At 38.8% G+C, this 23,383-nt stretch overlaps 2 protein-coding genes across 2 annotated transcripts; one reads left to right on the forward strand and one right to left on the reverse strand.

The window, feature by feature from the left end:
* The first annotated feature begins 815 nt into the window (after positions 1 to 815).
* Positions 816 to 8,424, forward strand: LOC131987840 (serine protease HTRA2, mitochondrial-like). Its single transcript, XM_059352718.1, has 8 exons — positions 816 to 1,501; positions 3,249 to 3,453; positions 4,867 to 5,067; positions 5,265 to 5,297; positions 5,946 to 6,054; positions 6,167 to 6,236; positions 6,758 to 6,853; positions 7,959 to 8,424. The coding sequence occupies exons 1-8, from the start codon at positions 1,050 to 1,052 to the stop codon at positions 8,122 to 8,124; spliced, it is 1,332 nt and encodes a 443-aa protein (XP_059208701.1). The 5' UTR covers positions 816 to 1,049; the 3' UTR covers positions 8,125 to 8,424.
* A 101-nt stretch (positions 8,425 to 8,525) lies between these two features.
* On the reverse strand, positions 8,526 to 22,526 carry hif1aa (hypoxia inducible factor 1 subunit alpha a). Its single transcript, XM_059352717.1, has 15 exons — positions 22,246 to 22,526; positions 14,915 to 15,105; positions 14,254 to 14,405; positions 14,054 to 14,138; positions 13,304 to 13,413; positions 12,314 to 12,516; positions 12,062 to 12,168; positions 11,794 to 11,941; positions 11,341 to 11,648; positions 11,038 to 11,240; positions 10,825 to 10,947; positions 10,471 to 10,715; positions 10,289 to 10,388; positions 10,101 to 10,191; positions 8,526 to 9,699 (listed from the first exon to the last, which is right to left on the reverse strand). Exons 1-15 carry the CDS (start codon positions 22,275 to 22,277, stop codon positions 9,536 to 9,538), a joined length of 2,262 nt encoding a protein of 753 aa, XP_059208700.1. The 5' UTR covers positions 22,278 to 22,526; the 3' UTR covers positions 8,526 to 9,535.
* Positions 22,527 to 23,383: the final 857 nt, after the last annotated feature.

Here is a 23,383-nt window from a genome sequence, read left to right on the forward strand (position 1 = left end):
TCATCCTCTGTGTAATTACCTGCTCTCTGTCGGAACACTTTGTAAGCTGTTGTTTTTAAAATGCGCCATCATGTTTTACCTTCAACTGATCCTTTAGGTATTTTAAACTGTTTTTGTAGCATCCCTGGCTCTTTAATTGATGGTTCACAAGATTTATTCACAACCTTAGCTCCATTAAAATAAAAAATAAGACATTACTTGGGCACCTTGTGAATAACTACGAGATAGTAAAACAATGGCGAGCATTAGCGCTTTAGCAAATAAAACTTTTACAAGAGTTAAAACAACAATAATAGCCATTAATATATATGACAGAATAAAATAAACTTTAACAAACATTGTGCCCCTGTCAGCCAGCCAGTATAGAAGCCTTTCTGATACTTTAAATCAACTTTATATAAATCACGAAGCACTCGTTGTTACTTACCGTTTCACTTTTTTATTTATAATACATAGACACTGTTTGGGTCAACCTTTTCAAAATAAAAGCACCCGTTTCACGCTGGACGGCACCTTTTCAAAATAAAAGCACCCGTTTCACGCTGGACGGCACCTTTTCAAAATAAAAGCATCACAACATGTAAACATGTAACATGTAAAACACCTAGAAAGTATACAAACATGAAAAACACAACAAATAACCTTGCTTAAGGTAATTTACAGTATTTTATATTTATAGTTAAATATTTTAAAAAATCTTGATTTCTATTTTGTTTATCTATTATCCTCTGGAGGGCAGTAATAATGACAATTGGCGTCTACAGGGCATAAAAAGAAGAAGAAGTGAACTGCGCATGCTCGCCCTCAAAGTCAGACTTCCGGTCTGAGGTTGTTGATTTCTTGGCTGTCGCTGGTCATCTGTCAGGTGATAATAAGATAAGAGGGAAATTTACAGGAGGTATTTGTACTGTATTGTTTATATATTTAAGATCAGTGTAACTACTATCATTAGTACAAAACGGACGGTTCTTACTGTAAATATATGTGGATATAAAGTATTAATTAGCTGTCGAGAAACTCTTGAGCCGGTGTGACTGAAGTGATGCAACATGGCAGCAACTCCTCTTTCGAGGTGCTTTGTCTCCGCATTAAGGACACATACTCGGTGTCAGAGCCGTGGACTTAACTCTTTGGCAGAGAGGACAGCCTGCCGAGTGTCCTCTGTTGTCACACGTAACCACAGAGGGACAGAGGACAACACAAGCCTGGACAGAGGACTCCCGGGGGGGAGGGACAGGGACAGGGGCAGCTGTCCTCTGCTCAGCTCCGTCTCTGTGGGGCTGGGACTCTGTGGTGCAGCGGCGCTTCTGGACAGTCAAAAAGACGAGGACGCGAAGGACGGAGGAATCTTTGTACCCGGACGGTTTCTTGAACTCATTCTGCCTGCAGCTCACTGTGCTTCTCCCTTTAAACCCGACAGCCCGCGGTATAAATACAACTTTATTGCAGATGTGGTCGAGAAGTCCACTCCAGCTGTCGTGTACATTGAAATCTTGGGCAGGTGAGTCTACTGAAAAGGAGCCATATGGACAAGGGTTTTAGTGTATCATGACACAAAGGTTACCATTCAGTATCTAAACACGACTCAACACAATATATACACAATTTGAATTAATAAAACTTTTTTATGCAATCAGAACAGTAAGATATGCCCTATGTATTCATCACAGTCCCTGTAACATCCAACATAATAGCTCTACTTTTTGCACATCAGTCTGCTGTTTTTTACAGTAGATGCAGTATCTTAAAACAATATTTTCTTACATCTCTCATATAGAACAGCTGAAATGGCAATTCATTTGTAACACTCATTACACCAAATTCTCAGCTGTGTTGCTACTGCAATTTTTCTTAAACTCATACTTTTTGTAGGGTACTTTATTTTTGATCACTAACACAAAGGTTACCACACAATATGTAGCTATTTTTATTTTCTATTTTCAGTTGTAGTATAAATGGCACAACACCATATACACAAAATCTGAATTAATAAAAGTTTTTTATGCAATCAGAACAGTGAGATCTGCATTTGCATTCATTGTAATCCCTGTAACATAATAATAGCTCTACTTTTTGCTCATCAGTCTGCTATAAATCTTTGCTTGACAACTATTAATTAAAAACGAATTCATTTTTTGGATTTTTACAATAGATGCTGTATATTAACCCTCCTGTTATGTTACGGGTCAAATTGACCCATTTCAAAGTTTAAAAATAATTTAAAAAAATAGTTAAAAGTAGTTTTTTGGGATGAAACTTCTTCTGCTTGGCTTAATAAGTGTAATCAACATATATATTACATATATTACATCCCTCATATAGAACAGCTGAAATGTCAGTGAATTTGTAGCATGCGTTACACAAAATTTGTGTTGCTACTACAATTTTTCTTAAACTCATACTTTGTGTAGCAGGGTTACTTTATTTTGATTGGTTTTACAATGAGTGTATACATTGAAATTACAGCTAGCAACATTTATGACCTGAAATACCAAATACTAGGGGGGCAAATTTCTGGTAACAGTGTGATTAAAAATAAGGTAAAAGAAAATGCAGAGGCAACATTTCTGAAATTCCTTTAGTACACAGTGCATCTATCTGAGAGGATTGCAACTTAATTATTTTTTATATCTGTTAAAGTTAATAACTTACTTAAATTTATTAACGTCAGCAACAGAAAACTCCAAACTTTTTACTTTAATGATGTGAAACAAGAAATAAGGAACTGGTATTAGTTGTGATCAGACAGTTGGAGGGAGGGTTTTTTTAAAGTTAAGTTTTAAGTTAAATAATTCACTTTAGCTCTAGAAAGTCTTGTCACACCCATGACACATGACATTCAGATTTTTAGGTAATGTGAATATTGTTATATATACAGTCATGGAAAAAATATTAGTATTATTATAGTATTTTTAATGCCTAGTACAAGTAAAGATACATTTCTTTGGACACACATAATGATCACAAAAATAGCTCATAAGAGTTTAATTTAATAGCTGATATCCAGCCATTTTCCATGGTTTTCTTGATAATGATCTTGGTTATTATCAAGAAAACCATGGAAAATGTTGTACCAGGCATTAAAATTAACAAGAAACTGAATAAAACAAGGGTGGTCCATTTTTGCCATGACTATATAGTGTGTTTTTATGAAAGCACAGAGGTGACAAGATGAGGACCTTCAGGTAGTTTCTGTTTACTGGCTCTTGTTGCCTGTTTTCTAAAATAGATCTTTTACTGTTGTATAGACACCCATTTTCAGGTAGAGAGGCCCCAGTGGCAAATGGCTCTGGTTTCATCGTCAGCAGTGACGGTCTCATCATCACCAACGCTCACGTTGTGGCCAACAAGAGAGGCGTCCGCGTGAAGCTCACCAACGGAGATGTGTACAACGCCACCGTGCAAGATGTTGACCCGGCCGCAGACATCGCCACCATCAAAATCACTGCGAGGGTGAGCAACTTCCTGCTATAATCTCTGCTGAAGGCACTGTGGGAATATTTCTTTACCCTCACATTTGCTCCCATCACAGTGGTGGTTGCATGGAGACAACCCATATAACAGATCACTGAAACAGACAAAAACAAAAGTAAATAGAGGAAGAACGCAACAATTGGTTTCGTTGTATTGAGTCATAACCGATCTAGCGCTTGGCAACAGCAGCTGGAGAAGTAGAGAAGTTTGATCATAATTACTTTACTCTCCTGTCAAATCTGATATATTGCACTTATGCCCTTTTAACTCCAAGCCCTCAATATTTAAAATTTTGCAAATAAAGAGAGAAACTCACCAATGAGCCGACATTGGATCTAAATTAGCAACATTTTTATGGCATTTTAATGAGACAAGCATCAGAATTAATTAGTGTGGCTATTTAATATTAATCTAACATTCTCATGGTCAAGTTCATCACATACATCAGACCACTGAACTCTAGTCTTGTCAGTTAAATAGTCTCAATTAACCCTCTGAGCACCAAGGTTTTTTTACTTACATTTTACTCACTGTGGCCTCGTGTTCCACTGCAAGATATAAGTCCTGCACCTCTATCGAATCAGTACAAAAATGTATTTTGTGCAGGATAACACATTTATAATGACATTAAAAAAACAAAAAATGAAAGTTAAATTTCTCTGATTAATTAATTTTATTAAAATTTGAATAAAATGTAATTTGCAATACAACACCTTTCCAAGTGCTCACAAGTTTCATGGATATTGGAAGAAATGTGGGTCTCCACATGCTCTACATATAGAACTATTGCATTTTTAAGACCTCTATTCACAGCCCCTCCTGTCCTCTCCTCTCTGCTCTGTGTAAACAGCCTGCCGTTCTGTCTGATTTTCAGTGAATTTGTGATGTGACCGTTCATCTCAGTAGAATCAGTCATGGCAGTCATAGTGTCGCTGAGGTCCTGAACCTAATGTTTTTGACAGGTTAATTATTCAAATTGTTGGTTTGTTTTTGGCAATGTTTTAAATGTTTTACTTTCTCTAACGGAAACGTTTGTAACCCATGATGATCCATTCAAGCACCGTTGGAACGTTGACATTTTGACAATAATGCCTGTTTCTTTTTTATGATAATCACTGTATCTTTTCTCTCTTAAAGAAAACACGTTTCATGTAAGACCCCTCAAGAATTGTCAGAAAATGACAAGGCTGTGATTCATGCAGGCTACTAAAAAATTATAGCAACCTGAATGGTTCCCTCCCATTACAGCAGTACTGTTATAGAATCATTATAATAAAGAATTACACTTAAAGATAAAATAGGAAGCTCTATTCTTGTGACAACCACCTATGACCAGTTATGATCTAGTGTTGAACTGCTTGTTCTCTCTGTATCTGTTTCCTCGACATATAGAATCCTTTACCCACGCTCAGCCTCGGTCGGTCGTCTGATGTTCGACAAGGAGAGTTTGTGGTTGCCATGGGGAGCCCGTTTGCTTTACGGAACACAATCACGTCAGGAATCGTCAGCTCCGTGCAGAGAGGCAGTAAGGAGCTGGGCCTGTCCAAGTCCAACCCCAACATGGATTACATCCAGACTGATGCAGCCATCGATGTGAGTATTCTGCAATAATACTGTTAAAGGATACACAAAAGCACCCTGGTGATGCAAAGAAAGGACACTAGTTGCTTTGACTGCACTTTAGTCTGATTAACTGCAGAAATATCAGGAACAAGAATGCGTCACAATATATTTACTGTGATTTCGGAGTGTCTCATATTATTGTCACATGTGACTGTGTTGTTTTGCAGTTTGGAAATTCTGGAGGGCCCCTCATTAACTTGGTGAGTCACAGGTCCAGACTCAACGTTGTTCATCACATTTTAAATGTCACCAAACCTGTTCTGACTGGCTGTGGTGTGTGACTCTTAAATGGATTAAAAGGGATTTTCATTTCAGTTATCCACTTTCATTTACTGTAGTCACAGTTGTTAATGTTACATAAAACAACCTTCATGTTTCAATTAAAAATTGTTGCATTTCGCAACTTTTGTCAGTTGTTAAGAAACTTAAACTAATAGAATACAGTTAATGCTGTCCATTTCATTACTTTATATTAATGTTGTATGGAAATGTGAATTAGATGGTAACCTGCACAAGTAATAAAGAAGAAGTCAAACTTTAGGTTATTTACATAACCCCGTTTCTCTGAGTAGCAAGAGTGGGTGTCTCACTATGAGGCATCCCCACAGTGAGAAATAAAACGAATGCTATAGAAGAGAAGTTTAGGTTATTTACATAACCTCGGTTCTCTGAAGAGCATGAATGATTGTCTCACTGTGGGGAACACCTCATAGTGAGACACAAAACGAGTTCTAAGAAAGAGAACATAATGTGGTTATAATAATCATCGAGTGATCAATGTGGCAGCCAAGTAGTGTATAAGTACACAACATGCTGTCTGAATGTGTTATCTCTCTCTGTGTGACTAGGACGGTGAGGTGATCGGTATAAACACCATGAAAGTCACTGCAGGGATCTCCTTTGCTATTCCATCCGATCGCGTGAGACTGTTTCTTGATCAGGCAGCCACAAAAAAGAGTAAGTCTCGAAAGCTTTGTCTCACATCCTCTTTCTGTTCTTCCTATATTCTTCTTAGCTTGCAAAATTATTTTTTTTACATATGACCTGTTTTTGTTCATTTTTCCTCAAGGTTCTTGGTTTGGTGAGTCGGAGACAAAGAGGCGCTACATCGGTGTGATGATGCTGACACTGACGCCGAGGTACGTACATGCTTCAGTCACAAATGGCTGCAGTCTGTGTTTAAAAACAAAACATATAAAAGCAAACAGGCCATGCGACTTAGTTCAATGAACATAACAAAGAACAAAAAAGGAAAGCCTGTATGAAGCCTTTATGTCAATTTAAATAAATTCGGAATATACCATACAAATAAAGGAAGCTATCCCAATTCAATAACAGTACAGTCATGGAAAAATGTATTATACCTCCCTTGTTTTCTTCAATTTCTTGTTCATTTTAATGCCTGTTACAACTAAACTCATATTTGTTTGGACAAATATAATAACAAAAATAGCTCCTAAGAGTTTAATTTAAGAGTTGATATCTAGACATTTTCCATGGTTTTCTTCATAATGATTTTGGTTATTATCAAGAAAACCATGTGCAGCCCAATAAAATATAGACAACTCTCCGAATTTTATATATAAGCCAATGCAATGAGTGTACTTACAGCAGGGCGGGCTCCACCGAGTCTAAAACCAGGTGTGTTTTCTTTTTTCAGCATCATTACAGAGTTGAAGTTGAGAGATGCGTCCTTCCCAGACGTGACACATGGCATCTTGATTCACAGGGTGATCGTAGGCTCCCCAGCCAACAGGTGAGCCCACTGAGTGACCGTGGATGTGGACGGGTGGCGGAGGATCTTTCTTGCTCTTGAGGCTTCAGGGTTGAAGGTGGTGCATTTAGAGCTGGGTTATTAATTCAATCTTACTAATTACAATTTTGATTTCCAACAAGACAGTAGGTTGTTGCACTGGTTTAAACATATTTGGTTGAATTTGTTTTGGCCTAGTTTGTTTTTATTTTTTTATATTAAAATTAGTTTCAACATATTTGGCTTCAACATATTTTGTTTAATTTGTTTTGGCCTAATGTTTTATTATTTTTATATATTAAAATTAGTTTAATTTTCAGTATGTTAATTGCTTTAGCCTAATGTTTTTTATTTATTTTTATATATTAAAATTAGTTTACTTTTCAGTAGGTTTAATTTGTTTTGGCCTAATATGCTTTTTATTGATTATTTTAAGATATTAAAATGAGTTTTAATTTTAAGTAGGTTGTGAAAGAGATGGATTCAGGAGGTGCTATCTTTACTTCAGATAGAAAAGATCAGATATACACTGAAAGGTTCCTGTGACACATTCAGTAGAGTGTGGACTCCCTTCATTGAATATGTGAAGAAGTTGAATCTTTAACAGATCATGTTATCAAAGCACTCTCTCTAGTCATCGGTCTGACTAGCCCATTGGTATACCTCTGCAGAACTGGATCTTGTATTTCATTTTGTTTTATTTTTTGTACTCTTGGTCCCAAGGGAGGGTACTAATATGGGATTATATTTTGAGTATGTATGTATGTATGCTCATTTCTGTATAACTAAAAATGCCTAAAATAAAGTTATAAAAAAAAAAGTAGGTTGTGAAAGGCACCAACATTACAACATAGATGATCTAACATTTTTATCCAATTTATTTATTTTTTATATTATTAAAATGTATATTAATTTATATACAATTATTCAATAATTTAAATATAATTAATGTTAAATAAAGAAAAATCCACTCAATATTGACCAAAACATCACAATAGTGATTTTTGCCATAATTAAGCTGCTCTACGGTGCATTTCCTTTGTCTATATAGCAGCCAAGAAATTCAGCTTGTATGTGATAACCAACAGTACTGTTGTACTGGTTTCAGAGCTGGCTTGCTACCAGGAGACATCGTGTTGGAGATTAACGGAGCGAAGGTGAACACCTCGGAGGAGATTTACCAGGCGGTCCGCAGCAGTGACAAAATCACCATGGTGGTGCAGAGAGGACACCAGCTGCTCCAGATACAAATGACCCCAGAGTTCACAGAGTGACAGTTAAATCCCTCAACCCGAGGGGTGGACGGTCATGACCAACATCCAATATTTGATGACTTCTGTGAAAAATATTTTGTTGATACTGCAAAGGAAATTAAAGGAACAAGACTACTATGTGAAGAAGTATTGCCCAGCAAGTGTTGTTTCTGGCTGTTAACTGCATCATGATTTAAGTGTAATTTCTCTTATTTATACAATATTATCATAAACCTGCCAGCACCTAAAGACTTAAATGGATAAACAGCCAATTATTTACTCACTGGTTTCTCTGAGATGAATAAAAAAAAGTGTTTTCTACCTCATTATTTTTTTTACTTGGAAAAGTAACAATAAGTTATGTCATGAATTGTGAAATCCTCCAGTGTTTTTAAAACAAAGTTAATGAAACCTGAAACAAGTTAACTTTATTAAAGCCATTTAATGATAGACGGCAACAAGAAGCATGATAGACCAACAGTATGACATAGATCAATGGTATTAAACTGACTACCATTTAATTGAGCAAACAACTCACGAGTGCTACCTTGATGATGATCACACAAGTAAAATATGAATATCCCACTTATTTTAACTGACTGTTTTGTATATGTCAAGCACAGTAAAAACCAAAACATGAATTAATTTCATGTTGCCAATCCTCCATGTTGAGAAGCAAACAGAAAAAGTGAAACTCTGAAATTTCATTTTTGAGAGAAAGTCAAAGCTGTGAAGCCATACTGAGTAAAGTCAAATTTCCCTGGTATATGCACAGTAACACACACTTACAGTAAAGTAATAAAGTGACATGTACTGGACTGCTACACAATTAAATGCGTTTACCTCAAAGACTAATAGCTATTAAATGGAGAGAACATTCAAACCATCTAAGGTTGAAACAATATGTTTTGGACTAAAGACATCTTGTTAGGTACAAGTACTACAACATACAAGTATGGGAGGAAAAATAAAATTGTTCAAATCCCATTAAAACGACTTTAAAAAGGCTTAATATATATTGCTGGTAATATTTTTCTTTTTAAGAAAATATAAATTGTGCGATTGAAGCTTACAATACACTGCTGGCAGTAGCGCCAGGGTCTGTGGTGACCTGCTGGAAAAGGGTCATCTTTCGAGGCGTTGTGTGTTCTCCCCCGGAAGAGAGATTAAAACAAAAAACAACATTTGGACATCTCAAGATGCCTGAATCCCTTGCACCAAAACCCAGATGCTGCTATGGTGTTTGTCACGGTGGAATGCTGCAGATATCACATGAGGTGCACAAACAGCAGCCAGACTATCGTCAAACTCATACAGATACATAAATAAGGGGCAGTGGGGTGGGGTTAGGGGTCTTGGAGAGGGAGTGACAATATGAGGGAGAAATTGTAGTGTCCAGTCTAGTCCAGCAGTGAGCAGGCTAAGCATTGACTCAATTGACGTGGTCCAGAGCGCGCAGCAGCTCCTCTCCCTGCAGCAGGTACTGACGACCCTGCAACGGGGCGTTGACCTCGCAGTCGTAGCGGGTGAGCTGTGGCAGTGAGAAAAGGGAACTGGTGCCCTCTGATGTGCTGCCCAGCAGACGACTTGCCATTTCTAAGACAGAAAAAGATATCAACAAGTTATGATCGTGTCTTGTATTGAAGAATAAAGTTGGGTTGACTTGCCGGTCTGGCCCGGTGTATGAGCTTAAACTGGTGTCCCGGATTTATCACAGCTTCAATGCACTGAATTCAAAACGGAGCCCCGACAGATCTGTCTGTCTGACAGGCTGTGCGCTATTTACTGCCGAGCCGACATGAAGGTTTGAGGGGGGATGTTTTTCTAGCATGGTCAAATGTGTTGTGTATTGGAATACAGATGTTTTACTGAGTCAAGTCAACCTAGTGGTAAAATTCTATATATTAGTCAAGTCAAGTGTTTGGCTTGATATCAAACTGGTTGGAAACACAACAGTCCAGCAACAGTTAAAATACCAATCACAGATGTTTATTCACCTGAAGGCAGCAGAAGTATGGTCCTGGTTGTTCCTGGCTCTGAAGGCTTCAGCTTTTTGCCCTGGTCCTTTTGTTCCGGGGGCAAAGCTCCCTGGGAGAATAATCAAATACAGACACTCAAACTCTCCGTCCGTAAATATGAAGATAAACTATAGAATATAAACTATGCTAAGATGTTGAGGACTTACCTGTTCCATAATCTCTTTTATTTCACCCAGTTTTCTTTTGCGCTGTGCGTTCTGAGCAGTCAGGGTCCTAAGTGAGACTTCTTTGTCCAACTTCGGGGTCCTGCCAACACAGCAATACTGATTAGCTAACCCAAAAAGCATTATAATAAAGGAATAGCTATGGAGCACTTGGAAGATTTTACCTCTCAGCAATGCTTGCGGCAGGATTGGGGGGGTTAAGTGGTGCTGGGGAAGCTGAGGGACTGCCTGGTGAACTGAATGGGGAGCTGGGATAGCTGTGAATGTCTTGTGCATGGACTGGAGAACTCTTGAGGGATTTGACTGGTCCACAAGATAATGTCTCGTCTGGGGTCAGGCTGCGCAGCTGGAAGTCGTCGTCCATGGGGATGTAGGGAGCTAACATCTCCAGGTCCAAGTCTTCCATTGCCTTGAGGGGAGGAAAAAAGGTAAAATGAATAAAAATACAGAGAAGCTTTTATTGTATTAAATTAACTATTAAGTTGATTCAAATGCAGTGAAATCTATAGCATTATTACCTGTGTTGTGAAGGGGGTCTTGGGTTCTGTATCAATTGCAAACAGCTTCTCCACCAAGTCTAGTTTGAAATCTGAGCTCATCTCTGAGTCCATGGGGAAACAAAAGTCCAGCGGACTGTCAGCCTGAAGAGAAGAGAAGTCAAAGGTCATTCCCTCCTCAGTACACATTATGAAGTGAAGAAAAAAAGCCCAAAATGACAATACCAGACTGACCTGTGAGGAGCTGTGGCTGGTCGATGTGGTGGACGGAGCTGGAGTAAATCTCTCAGCTTTGACCTCCTTAGAGCTGGTGGTGGTGACATTGAGAGGCTCGCTGGGCGGCAGAGGGGAAAGAGGAAGAGCCAGTTTTTCACTGGTGGAGGGAAGCATTACGTCGTTGTAGAGAGGGACCTCCGTCAGCAGGTGGATCTCTGAATCTGTAGCAGAACACAGAGGGAGGTTAGAATGTTTTCAATCACCCAGGACATAAACTCTGATTTCTGCTGCGGAGAAGGTTTTGTATATGGGGCCACGAACCGGGGCAGCTGAAGTCCAGGGAGATGATTGCGTCTCCAGCAGCTGGGGCCAGCAGGGTGAGGGCCTCTGGCTCTTCCTTCAGCTGCTCATACAGACTAACCAAAGGTTGGGCGTCTGCTGTCTGAGTGAACAGTTTGATCACATCGAGCTCTGGGGCCTTCTCCTCTGCCTTCAGCAGGACTGGAGACATGTCAGGCTCGCTGCTTTCAAACGCAGCCTTTTCTTCCTCCTGCTGCTCCTCCACCTTCACTGGCTTCTCATCCACGATCTGCTCCAGTGACAAGATCAGCTTCTCCTCCTGGATGCCACTGTAACAGAGTTATGCAGCCATAAGATTGATGGGAGCACTCTTAAAAGATGTACATCTTTTTATACAAGCCATCTGAAAAACACAGCAAACTGACTGGTTCACAATCTCTTCTGAAAATACTCATCTAAGAGCCTTCATAGTACCTGAGCACAAAGTTGACACAGACAACACACTGTGGCTGGGAGTTCTTGTTGTTGTAGATGACTGTGGCTTGTGTTTCCACCCACACATAGCCTCCTCTCTTGGCCAACATCCGGTACTGGCCTGTGCTCACCTGGCCCTTTGCAAACACTAAAAGCAAAGACAGAAAATACAGAATTAGATGTTTGGTTAAAAGTGTGTCAAAAATTAACAGCTGGAGTTTTCTCTTGCTTTGTGTTAATTAAATGCAGTGTTGTTGATTGTGCTTACAGTTGTGGTGAGTCTTGGTAAGATGGTCCGAGTCCATAGCATGATAGTACTCGTACACAGAACGATTCAAGAGGTCATCTGGATCATAGCCCATGAGCTCTGTGATCCTGGACAAGGGAAAGAGATTCATTTCAGGCTGGGCTTCTGTAGTATCTACAATGAACACTAGGTGGCTCTGTATGACTATGCTTGTGAGAGCTGAATCCATCCATGTTAACCTTGATATTCACTCACTCAAATGGGCACACTCACCTCTCATCACAGTACGTAAATTTCATGTCCATTGTATGGCGGCTGAGGAAGGTCTTGGTGTCCAGAGGGACCTCAATGTTGGAGGGGTGTTGGATGGGGTCACAGATCAAAACCAGGTAGGGGGCAGATGCCTCATTGTTCCCATTGGGAGTCTCCTCAGTTTGGCTGTCATACACACGAACATGACCTGAGCAGTGGAGAACCTAGAGAGCAACAGCAGCGACATTTTTATTATCATTTCTAGACCTTAAACAGAGTAAAACTTTACTCGCAAACTCAAGTTACAAATGCATTACATTCGATTTCTTTGTTTGGATGCTTAGTCAACTCCTAATGCATGTTTCCTATTTCTATATAATGTATGTCAATGACAGACACTGATGCTTTGATTGGTTTTAAGACTTGATGGTCTATTTCCTTTGTTACTTTACTTACATTACTTAATTGGATTACAGCTGATTTAGACTTTCACTATAATGCAGTCTATCCATTTTACTTTATGCATTTAAACTCCATGGTTTTCTAACTATTCACCTAAAGGCCAACATTATTCAGATATAGCTGCAATATCAGCACATTCTTAAATTACTTTTTTGCCAAAACATTATGAGATGCACTTAGTTGCTTAAAAGTGGGGCAAGTGAGGAGTGGCAACAATCACAATAACTGTTAACAAAGTCTTATGATTTGATCTTAAGAGCCATTAATGTCAGGGTTCGAAGTGATTTATGATGAAAGGAATGCAATTTCAGATTCAACCAGTTTAACTTTTGCTTTGCTAATTTTCAACACTCATAAGAACCCTTTTATTAGAAAAGATTTAAGATAATATATTTCCAATGAAACATTTCCTGAACTTTGATTGAGCTCACTGGCATCCCTATTGTTGATAAGCATACTTGCCATGTTAAAATAACATCAGTAACAATCATATTTATTCTTATCGTACTGTTTCTGTAACATATCTTCACTGACTCCGCTATGACCTACCTTCCATGTAGCTGATTTGACATTGACAGTGCGGCCCCTGCTTGTGAGAGTGCATTTCATTCGGAGGAAGAAGCTGCGCCCTGTGTTTGGTTCCTTGACCTTTTTGGAGCCTGAAATCACACACACAAACACAAAAGATGTTGGCCACCTCCATTTCACTTTTTTATTTCACTGTTTTATCATAACCAACTGCCAACGGTTCACATTTGCATTCTGAGAAGTCCTAAAGTTGTAAAGCAATGTGATCAGCTACAGCAAGTTAAATAAAGGAAGTGGAGCTAACAGCCGTTGTAGTTGAGATAGCATCAGTGGGCACTAAAGTGCATTGCAGAAAAGCAAATGTTGGCTGAAATGCATGCCATGCATGGATAACAAATTATGTTATGAAGCACATTTCAGAGGGAAGAACAATAAATTGAACTGAACTCACTGGAATTAAACAAATGCAGTCCACTTACACAAAGTAATGCTAAATTGTGTTGTGCTAGCAAAACAGGAAATGTGCCAGTGATGTAACGAACTGTTCCAGTATTGCTGTGTGAAAGGTCATTTAAGTCCAAATTCTAGCCAACTCTAATCACTTTGACCTCAGGACCGAAGTGGGACAATAACAACTCGTTCTGACAGCCTCCTGGTCTAGATTTGCCAACACAGTGAGGTAGAGCGCTGGCAGACCTGATGGAGTGCCAGACTTGACTCTGTCCATTAGTGAGGTCCTATAGAGTGACATCACACACTGTTGTTCCTCACCTGTTTTGTGGACCAGCATCTCCCTCAACTCTTCATGGTCACAGGGATGTATGAAGTCAAACACACTGTGTCCAGTCAGGTCAAACTGCAGCAGAGAGAGGGAGAATAGAGTGTAAGTTAATTCGTTACATAATAGGTCTCATGCGCATCTATCCACAGTGTCTTTAATGTTGAAAAACAGCAGGTCAAATAAGACCGACCTGTGCCAGCCCGAGGCACTTGTTGACATTCTCGGAAAGATAGATCATATCTCCGTCTTCAGATAGCACCAGGAGAAAGCCCTCCAAAGCTTTTAGGTAGGAGCCATTTAGCTGTGTATCAAGCTCCGTTTCTTCCTCTGCAATCGCCTCATCTGGAGGAGATAACACAGATGGGAGGATATGAGATGGAGGAATACAGGGTCAATAAAAACAGCAGGAAAAGACTTTGTCAAAAGAATATGTTTGCAGGGCGCACAGAAAACACAGAACCCACAGAGATGTCTGCCAAGGACTCTATATCTGTGTATGCCAGAATCAATTTCTTAAAGTGGCTGACCGTGTTAAATCATGTATCGCTTTTTTTTTTTTTTTACTCATCTAAAAACTGTGCTCACTTTTTCCGTCACTCTGTGTAGAGTGGCATTTTCTTCAAACATAAAAAATCCTTTACATTCTTTTAATTGTGGATTATCAATGTGGAAAAAAGCAAAAAATTAAAATGGCAACTTATCAAAACAATACATGCTCAAGCTACCTCTAAGAGAATATAAAAATAGCTACGCAATTTAGTTATCTTTAGGATACAAGAATTAAATGGAAAATAAACTCACTGTGCCCTAAGCTAAATTGTCGACTGACAGATAGAACTCCAGGTACTGACCGGTGCTGAGCAGCTTTCTCATGCGAAGGTAGCTGATGATGAGCCTCATTATCGACGCCTTGTCCAGGCCCGAGCTGACGCTGTGGGGCAGGGGCAGCTCTTGTGCCAGCTCGTAGAACACCTCCGACTCCTTCCCACGCCGACATCGTGCTGCATCCCTTGACTTCTCCTTCCTCCGCTCCGAGCTCACCCTGCGGGAGATAGGTGGTGGGTCAGACACTATGCACACCACAAAAGCTGACATCACTCCTTTCAGACTGAGTGTGTGTGTGTGTGCTGAGTCTGGTCAGGCCACTGGTCCTGTCACTGGAGAGGCTGCTGCAGCTGGAGTCTGCAACAAGCAAACTCACAGCCAAGCTGCCGTCTGGACCCCCATCAGACTCATTTACATACATGGCTATCTGCAAGTGTCTTATTGGCTGCTGACCAAAAGACACGGAGTACGCCCCCTCAGAGTGATTGGCTGGGTGGCGGGGCATGGACTGTCCTGCCTGTCTCTTGGTGCACAGCCAAGTGTACACTGCAACACCAATCATTTTGACATTTACGAGTCTAGCTGAACGGATCTACACGAAGGAGAATGATAATACTGACACTAACACACAGAGCAAACACAAGAGTGAGTGACACTTTCAAATACCAGGAAAAAACAAACATGTATATATATATAAACAGAGTCATATTTCCTATTATTCTTTCACATTACCATACATAACAAATGCTTAATGCTCGTACTAGCTCCATATTAGAGGAAGCAGCTTTCAGGCAGTTTTCCAAGATCTGGCTAATGGACTCTTACTACACTGTAAACAAGATCTTAAGGCCTGGCAGCGTTTTAAAATGACAAAGAACAGCAGACTTTAAAAGGACACGGTGACTTATGCAAGTCATTGTTAAATTATTCACTTCATGTTATTTATTTCTCACAATGGAAAAACACTGGCTTTAAAGTTAAGCACTGATTTGAGTTTTTGAGTATTGATATTGGTGCATGAATCTCTCATGAGCTTTAACATATATAGACTGCGTACATGTGCAACATAATTGCAATGGTCAACCTGACTGCTGCTGACTTTATGCCATTATGTCCCTATCACTTCCACGACCTCATAACCTCAGATGCATTTAGATGGCGCTGGAGCAGCATCAAAACAAAATGGATGGCAGTTCGAAAGACCTTGGCTTTGTAATGTACACCTAATTGAAATTGAGCTGTTATGTACTTATAGCATTGACAAAGGCCATGTTGTTATTTAAAGCTCTCCAACAAGAAGAAAGACCGGCTGACTAAAATCAGCCTAGCGCGTATCGAACCACTTGGCAGGGTTGCAGACTTATTCTCCAGAGATAAGACAAGGGGAGGAAACGCTTTTGGTTTCAGACCAAAACTTTTCATCCAATATAGATTACAAAACAACTCCTCTGAGGTAAAAAAAAAAAAAAAAAAAAAGTCTGTATGGGGCCTGTCTCTCTTGGGAAGCGTTAACCAAAGCACTGACCTGGTAAAAAATATCCGAGTCTACAAACAATGAGGATTTTGTGTAGAGGCAGTTGCTCAGATACCTTCCTATTTAGCTGCACAAAGCATAGTTACAGTGCACAATGGGTGGGTGTTAAAACAAATGCATTTAAACAAACAAAAGGAAAAAAACACCTATAAATTAGATATCTTTCTTTTCTTGAACTGTAACTAAGTGGTTAAGAAAGATGTTTGCATGTACAGCAATATAAACATGGTCTAACTGCAATTACAGCTGAAGGATTCTTCACTCATACACATGTTTGCAGATTTGCCAATACCACTGACAAATATTTACAATATCTTCTGTCAAACACAGGACTTAGCCAAAATATCTGCACATAATGAAAGCTGATTGCAGAGTTATGTAACGGCTTCTGTGTTATATCAACACATTTCATTTCATGAATTTTGGCCCTTACTTGACCTCCAACCTACATTCATGTAAATAAGTTATTTTATCACCACAGGGTGAATTTATCACAAATAACTAACAAGCTAATGTGCATAGGGAACACTAGGAAAAACCTCTCGCTAAACTACTGGCTGAAAGTTTGATAATCTAATGTTAGATAATCTCCACACAATCTCCCACATTTGTACCTCTGCCAAGGAGGTTATGTTTCCAGAGTTGTCGGTCTAGTTGTTTATCTGTCAGTAGGATCACGGAAAAACTATTGGCCCCATTTTCATGCAACTTGTTGGAAGGGTGTAGCATGGGCCAAGGGAAGGAACCATTACATTTTGGAGCAAATCCATGTCATGAGTCAGATACACAAATTATATTTCACATTTGTTTACGTTGTAAGATTGGGCATTCGATGAATTCATGTGGTGTCGGAATAATCTGAGATTATGACACTGCTCACCTTATCTGTTTCCTTTGCACTGCACTGTCATGCAAATACTGGAAATGGCTATCAGTGTGTTGTGCCAATAAAATACAACACATCTTCTTTGTAGCGTCTATGGTGTTACCACATAATAACTTAAAACTCACTTACAGCCTTGGCTGAGGTCAGCGCTCTTCAAGTTCACTTCACTTCTAAGTGACTACTGTGGTCCCACTGGTGGTTAGATGATTGATTAGTACAAGCCTGAATATAAAAATAATTTCCTCCATAGTCGCTGCAACCAATGTATCACATGCCTTTGTGCAAATCATATTCAAATGAAGTCCAGCTGTTATATTCCACTGCATTACACCTTCACTGAATACATGGTTACAATACCCAGGAGGACATTTACTAAGCCTACATTCAGCATGACAGACAGTACTGTGTCTGAGGCACTGTGTATTACCAAACCAATAGATTTCAGTAAGTGAAATCATTTAGGTATTTGAAAAATAGACTGTGTTGAAAGAATAACCTTTTTTTCCACTGTCCACTTTTGAGGAATGAGGCCTTTGAGACAACCCTCTCAAAAAAAATAATTCCCTTAGGAAAGCAAAAATAAAACTACTATATTCTTTTATATGAAAACATGCAATGAAAACAAACCAGTTCCCTTGATGTTAAAACAAAGACGAGCATAGAGGGCACCATTACATAACACTATTAATGCACATGTCCATGCATGCCCAGCAGTCCTCTGCTTGATATGCCTCACTGCATACGCAATCACATTTCACTTTCACAGAGTTAATTGGACTCTTTTCTGATAAGAATGGGTGCTATTATGTAAACCAAACGTAAAGGAGTAATTAACAGATGTGAACAAGTGGATTAGAGATTAATGGGAAAACAAACCAGTTTACAATAAAAACCACCCTCACCAATGCTACCAGAGCTGCTTGTGCATTTTGTAACTATGGGCTGCCTATTCTGCCAGAGAAATGTTCTCACTATCCGTCAGTCCTGTTTAGTGCGACAGTAAACAGTCTTATCTATTATATAATACAGTCAGGGAAACCCACAACAGAAACCTCTACCAGCAACACTGAGAATACAACTGTCCGACAGAAAAATTAAAGCTACTTTGTGGAAGCAGCATAGTAGGGCTCATTCTCAAATTCCTGAATATGATGATGAGAGCATATCACAAGCAAGCTTAAAATACTGTAGTGGATGATAAAATCAATACTACACCCTATTGTGGAATAACAGGGCTACAGCTCAATATGATGGTTCAGTGGTGGTGATGTAAGATATCTCTCCTTGTGTTCAGCTACTCAAATAATCAACGTTTAAATAAAGACAGAGATAGAGTGAAACTGACTGTATTATTGTATTTTTCTTCATAATCAATTTGTTGATGAAACCTCATTGTCATTTTTCCCTGCTTAGTTTTAGTTTTGTAAAACTGCCGTCAAATGTTCTTATCTGAACTACAATCCTAACTCCCAAAAAGTTGGGAGGTTGTTTAAAAACATAATGTGATTCTTTTTTACATGCATTTGATTGAAACTTGTACAAACACAGTAGATTTCATGTTCAAATTGATAAACTTTTGTTTTTGTTCATATAAATTCACATATAGCATATGGCATGGTAATAATTATCAGCGCTTTAAGGTATCAACATTTAATCCAAGGCAAAGAAGATGAAAATGAAATGCGTAGTTGAATTATATAACTGATCAGCACTGGCAAATGTAATCAACAGCAAAATGTGCAATTTGTTAAAGAACATACATTTGTAGGCGTTGTTTGCATGCTTCCTTCCTCATATTGTTTAAGAGAGAGACTCTGTCAAAGCCATCATGGCTTTACATAACAACCATTACATAGATTCATGTGGGATTTGACATCTTACTACACAACTAAACCCTTTGCAAATACTTTTTGATATGATTAAGTTAATGAGAAGTTATCCTCCAGTAAAGACCATGTTTCCTGCACAATCAAAGCTTAGGAAGTTTAAACTGCTTGTTTTACCTTACATACCTGGCTCTCTTTGTGTTTTTTAAACACAGTAACATGCCACCTCAATCAGCTATGATTATCATCCACAGAGGGCAGAGATTTAGCAGTCTGACAAAAAAAAAGAAAAGGAGGAAAAAAGAGAATATCCTGCACCAGCAAGCAACACCATTTTCTCTTCAAGTTCTAACTAGCATGCTTACAAGTTGAAAAGCTGGGCAGCCTGAAAATTGCCAGGCAGTGAATTGCTACACACATTTGGCCACTCCTATTGACGTCAAGCCCTGGTGATTAAGAGATGAGACAGAAATAATGACATGGCACCTCACAAACACCAACCAAACTGCATCAAACCAGGCCACAGCTCCTGATTTCTTCTGAGATAAAAAATTGACAAACATTTATGTAAACTAAAGCGGATGTTTACCCCTTACCTAGGCCTGTTTTAAATAGGTTGTGAATGAATAAAGGACATGGGCCAACTGGATGCAGTCGACAACAACAACACATCCTTATAGATGCAATTACTTAAAACCAAAAGGATGAGAACTACAAACAAAATATTTTATTAGTTAGCCTAGAAGTCTCATGTCTTAACATACACCACTCAACTATGTTGGCATAAGCTTGTGTATTTTGAAAACACCTGTAAATAAAACCTGAACAACAGCTCAGCAGTTTTTCCAGCAGGTAGGAACTTGATTCTACTGTGCCAATTAACTTGCACTGGGCATGCAACTAGCAATTATTTTAATTATTGATGAACCTACTGATTATGTTTTGGATTTATTATTTGGTCTATAAAATTATGGAAAATGGGGAGAAATGTCCATTCCAGTTTCTCACAGTCCAGGGTGATGTCTTTAAATGTCTTGTTTTGTCAGTCTAAAAACCCAGAATCACATTCAACTCACAGGATATACAAATTGAAAAAGACAGACATTTTAAAGACAGAAAAATGTAACATTTTCTGCATTTTTTAAATTCAGAAAGACTTTAAAAATAACTCAATTATGAAAATAGTTGATTTTTTTTAAATGTTGATAGAGTAACTGATTACTCTAATGTTTGCTGTTGCTCTGAATTCTTTACATAAAGCTACACTCTTTAACATAAGGATTTGACTTTATTTACATGGTGAATCGCTCACTTGTCCTCTGTGAAAGATTTCATTGCTGCCATTTCACCCACACATCTGAGAGCAGAATAATTCACAAGTTTCCTGCCCACTTAAATGACTGCTGACCATCTGTTGATCACTTTTATGGCACGCATGTTGTTTATCTCAGAACTGACTGTTTGACCTGGTCTTGTACTTACTCTACTTATTTGAACTTTCTTTCCCCTCCAATCTTTACATTAAGTGATAGAAGTTAAAAAAAGAACATCGGTTGGTAGGATGGTTGGCAAGATGGTGGTAATAATTTAACTGGTGATATGATGGCAACAATGCTATAGTGACTAGACGGTATATAATAATAATAATAATTAAATAAAAAAAAAAAAAAGTGTAAACCCAACTGGACTCTTTAGTGGCAATAATCAAGCTCTGCCCACAAAAGTTTGAATATGGGCTCATTTCCTGTCCAGATAGTTAGTGTGTGTGTTAGTGACAGAAGGCACAGATCACAGATCTGCTGTTTGCAGCCCTTGGGCATGCACAGGTTAATCATTGCTGTTCTACAGTGAATGGTTCTACTAAAGCAAGTCAAGTAACACCACCAAGGTCAGATAACAATTACACTACATGTAGAATCTGCCATGCTTGATTATTAGTTTTACTCAGTGACAAACAGTCAATAAAAGTAAATTCAATCAATTAGCAAATAACATCCATCTTATTTGTGATAATAAATAAACTGATTAGAAAGGAAAACCTTGAAAATACATCATTGTTATCCGTGGTTGATATAATTATATCTTAAGTTTTTGATTTAGTTAAATATCATGAGTACACTTAGATATCTATTCATCATAAGTTATATCATTATCTTAATATTCAACGGTTATCATATTATCATATTCATCTCATATTGTGCAGCCATACAAATGACTAGTTATGAAATACATTTTCATTTGCAACCCTTAGTCCACTAAGTTACCTCTAGTTCCTAAAACATTTCACTGATTTTAGGTAGATAAACCTCCAAATTATGTTTGATTACCAAATTGTCTGACTTTGCAGCCTAATAACAATAACAATATATTTTGGCACTTGGCTGGTGAAGTAAAACCAGGTTTAGTGGAATGAAAAGTAGCTTTAAATTCAACAACTGACCTCTCTCCACGCAAGTTCACAAGCTTTATAAATTACAAATACATCTCTAATCAAACTTGAGTTTAGAAAAGAGACATTTCAACCAGGGCCAGCCTCCCTAAACCCGAAACATTTCATCAGAAACCTCACACCACTCCGCTCACATGACCTCTGGCGGCTTCTCACTCATCGCTATCAAGGCTGGCACATAACAGGACACCACTACAGATGCACTATTAATAGGATATAAAGCTATGTGCTACATTCACAACAAATGTAAATAACGCTGTTGTTACGTCACAGAGGTGCCAACGTGCTGTCAAAAACAAAAACGTTGGTTAGCTGAATAAATTCCAAAGCAGGTTTTATTATTTAAAAAAATAAAACCCAGACAAACTGACCTGTATCAACGTTCACGTTAAACGTGCTAACGGTAAATAATCGTTTTAACGTTTGTTTCACAGAGCCAGCTAGCTAACGATAGCTACGTTAGCAGCTTGCTAGAGATAAAACCGTCGCTAGCAAACGCATTTGTCGAACTAACACACTGAACTAGCAGTTAACCTTGAAATAAAGCACATGGTGTCCCAACAGGAGTAGCAAATGAATCCCCGTCGAAGATCAAACTTGTTAAGTCAGCTTATAAACAACAACATAGCCTGCTGCGTATCATGAGCTAGCATCGCCGTTACCTTTTCTTTTCTGGTACAATTCCTGTGTCCATGTCAGGACGAAAGACCTGAGTTGAGTCTCTCTCTCGGTGTCGAGCTGTATCCGGGCCCGTCGAGAAATTATCAAGAATCCGCGATTATTAGTAGATATGTATCGGTAAAATCCTCAAGCGCTTTGCATATGATTTCTCACTTTGTATATTTCGTCAAAGAAACCACGCTTTGATCCGCTAAAAGAGCCCACTCGTGTAATCTTCTTCTCAGACGGTGCCACGCTGGAGAGACTTGCTGCCGAGACAATGTTGCACCGAGACACGCTCCTCCCCCCGGCCTCCGCGGGGACGCGCAGTCACATGCCTTCCCCATCGAGGACGCGCACTGAAAACCCACTAAAGAGCAAACAAAAAGTTAACTGTAATTGTCTACTAAAGTTAGTGTTAGATTCAACCATGACACCAAAATAAACATGAGAGAGTTATACATATTAGAGTGCTATTTATATATTTTTTGGTTTTACAATAAAACTCCCATCATGTTCCTCCAGTATACTTTATTCTTTTTTTTTTTAAAGATTATTTTTTAGGCATTTTTATGCTTTATTGACAGTGACAGAGGAAGACATGCGGCAAAGGGAGCTCAGGCCGGATTCGAATCCGGCTCTGCCGCAGCAAGGCCTCAGCCGACATGGCAAGCGCTCTACCAGTGTGAGCCACCGGGACGCCCCCAGTATACTTTATTCTAGGCCAGGGATGGGCAACTGGAGGACCGGGGGCCGCATACGGCTCACACCCTCACTTGAAGTGGCCCTCAGTACAACTACATGCATGCATGTACAGAATTACTTTTTGCAATTAATGTTGGTCTGCTGTTCTTGCACTGAAAAAAAAAGAAATCACAGTAAGTGGTTATATTTTATTTGCTTCAAACCTTTTGTATTCCTATTTGTAATGTCATACATGCATTAGAGCATGAAATATGTTAAGTTACTGCACTGTAAACATATTTAAAATTGTAGTTTCATCATATCTGGTTAAGTGCACGGTCCTATATGTGGCCCTGTGGTAGTGTCGATGAAAAATGTGGCCCCCTCCAGCATTTAAGTTGCCTATCCCTGTTATAGGCATACAATATGTTTGAAATGTCTATTTATTTATATAAT

Source organism: Centropristis striata, chromosome 16 (genome assembly GCF_030273125.1).
Source record: "Centropristis striata isolate RG_2023a ecotype Rhode Island chromosome 16, C.striata_1.0, whole genome shotgun sequence".
NCBI lineage: Eukaryota > Metazoa > Chordata > Actinopteri > Perciformes > Serranidae > Centropristis > Centropristis striata.